Consider the following 324-nt stretch of genomic DNA (forward strand, 5'->3'; position numbering starts at 1 on the left):
TCTCACCCAATATAAAAGGCGGCCCACACAAGAGGATGACCATTTTCCTCCCAATGGCGTCGATCAGGTACCCCCCGATAAAACTACCCGTCAGAGCGCTGAGGGGCATTAGGGATCCGATCCACGACTTCTGGTCCTCGTCGACAGTCAGGGTAGAGTTTGGGGCATCGAGGGAGGCGAGAGCAGGAGAGGTGTAGGCCGCACTGAACCCTACAGCCATGGAGCCTATGGAGACTGACACAGCTGCCAACACCTGCGGGTCAAGAGAGAGAGAATGGTTGGTGCTCGAGTGCGAGGATTTTCTTTTTTTTTGGGTATTGGGAG

The 324-nt window shown here is 54.9% G+C and overlaps 1 protein-coding gene across 1 annotated transcript in view; it reads right to left on the minus strand.

Moving 5' to 3' along the window:
• Window positions 1–304, minus strand: part of LOC119589262 (facilitated trehalose transporter Tret1-like) — a 7,873-nt gene extending 7,569 nt beyond the window's left edge. The window contains exon 1 of the mRNA XM_037937882.1: window positions 7–304. Within this exon, the coding sequence (XP_037793810.1) occupies window positions 7–220 (214 nt within the window). The 5' untranslated portion in view covers window positions 221–304. The remainder of the gene's footprint in view (window positions 1–6) is intronic.
• Window positions 305–324: the final 20 nt, after the last annotated feature.

Source organism: Penaeus monodon, chromosome 25 (genome assembly GCF_015228065.2).
Source record: "Penaeus monodon isolate SGIC_2016 chromosome 25, NSTDA_Pmon_1, whole genome shotgun sequence".
Taxonomy (NCBI): Eukaryota; Metazoa; Arthropoda; class Malacostraca; order Decapoda; family Penaeidae; genus Penaeus; species Penaeus monodon.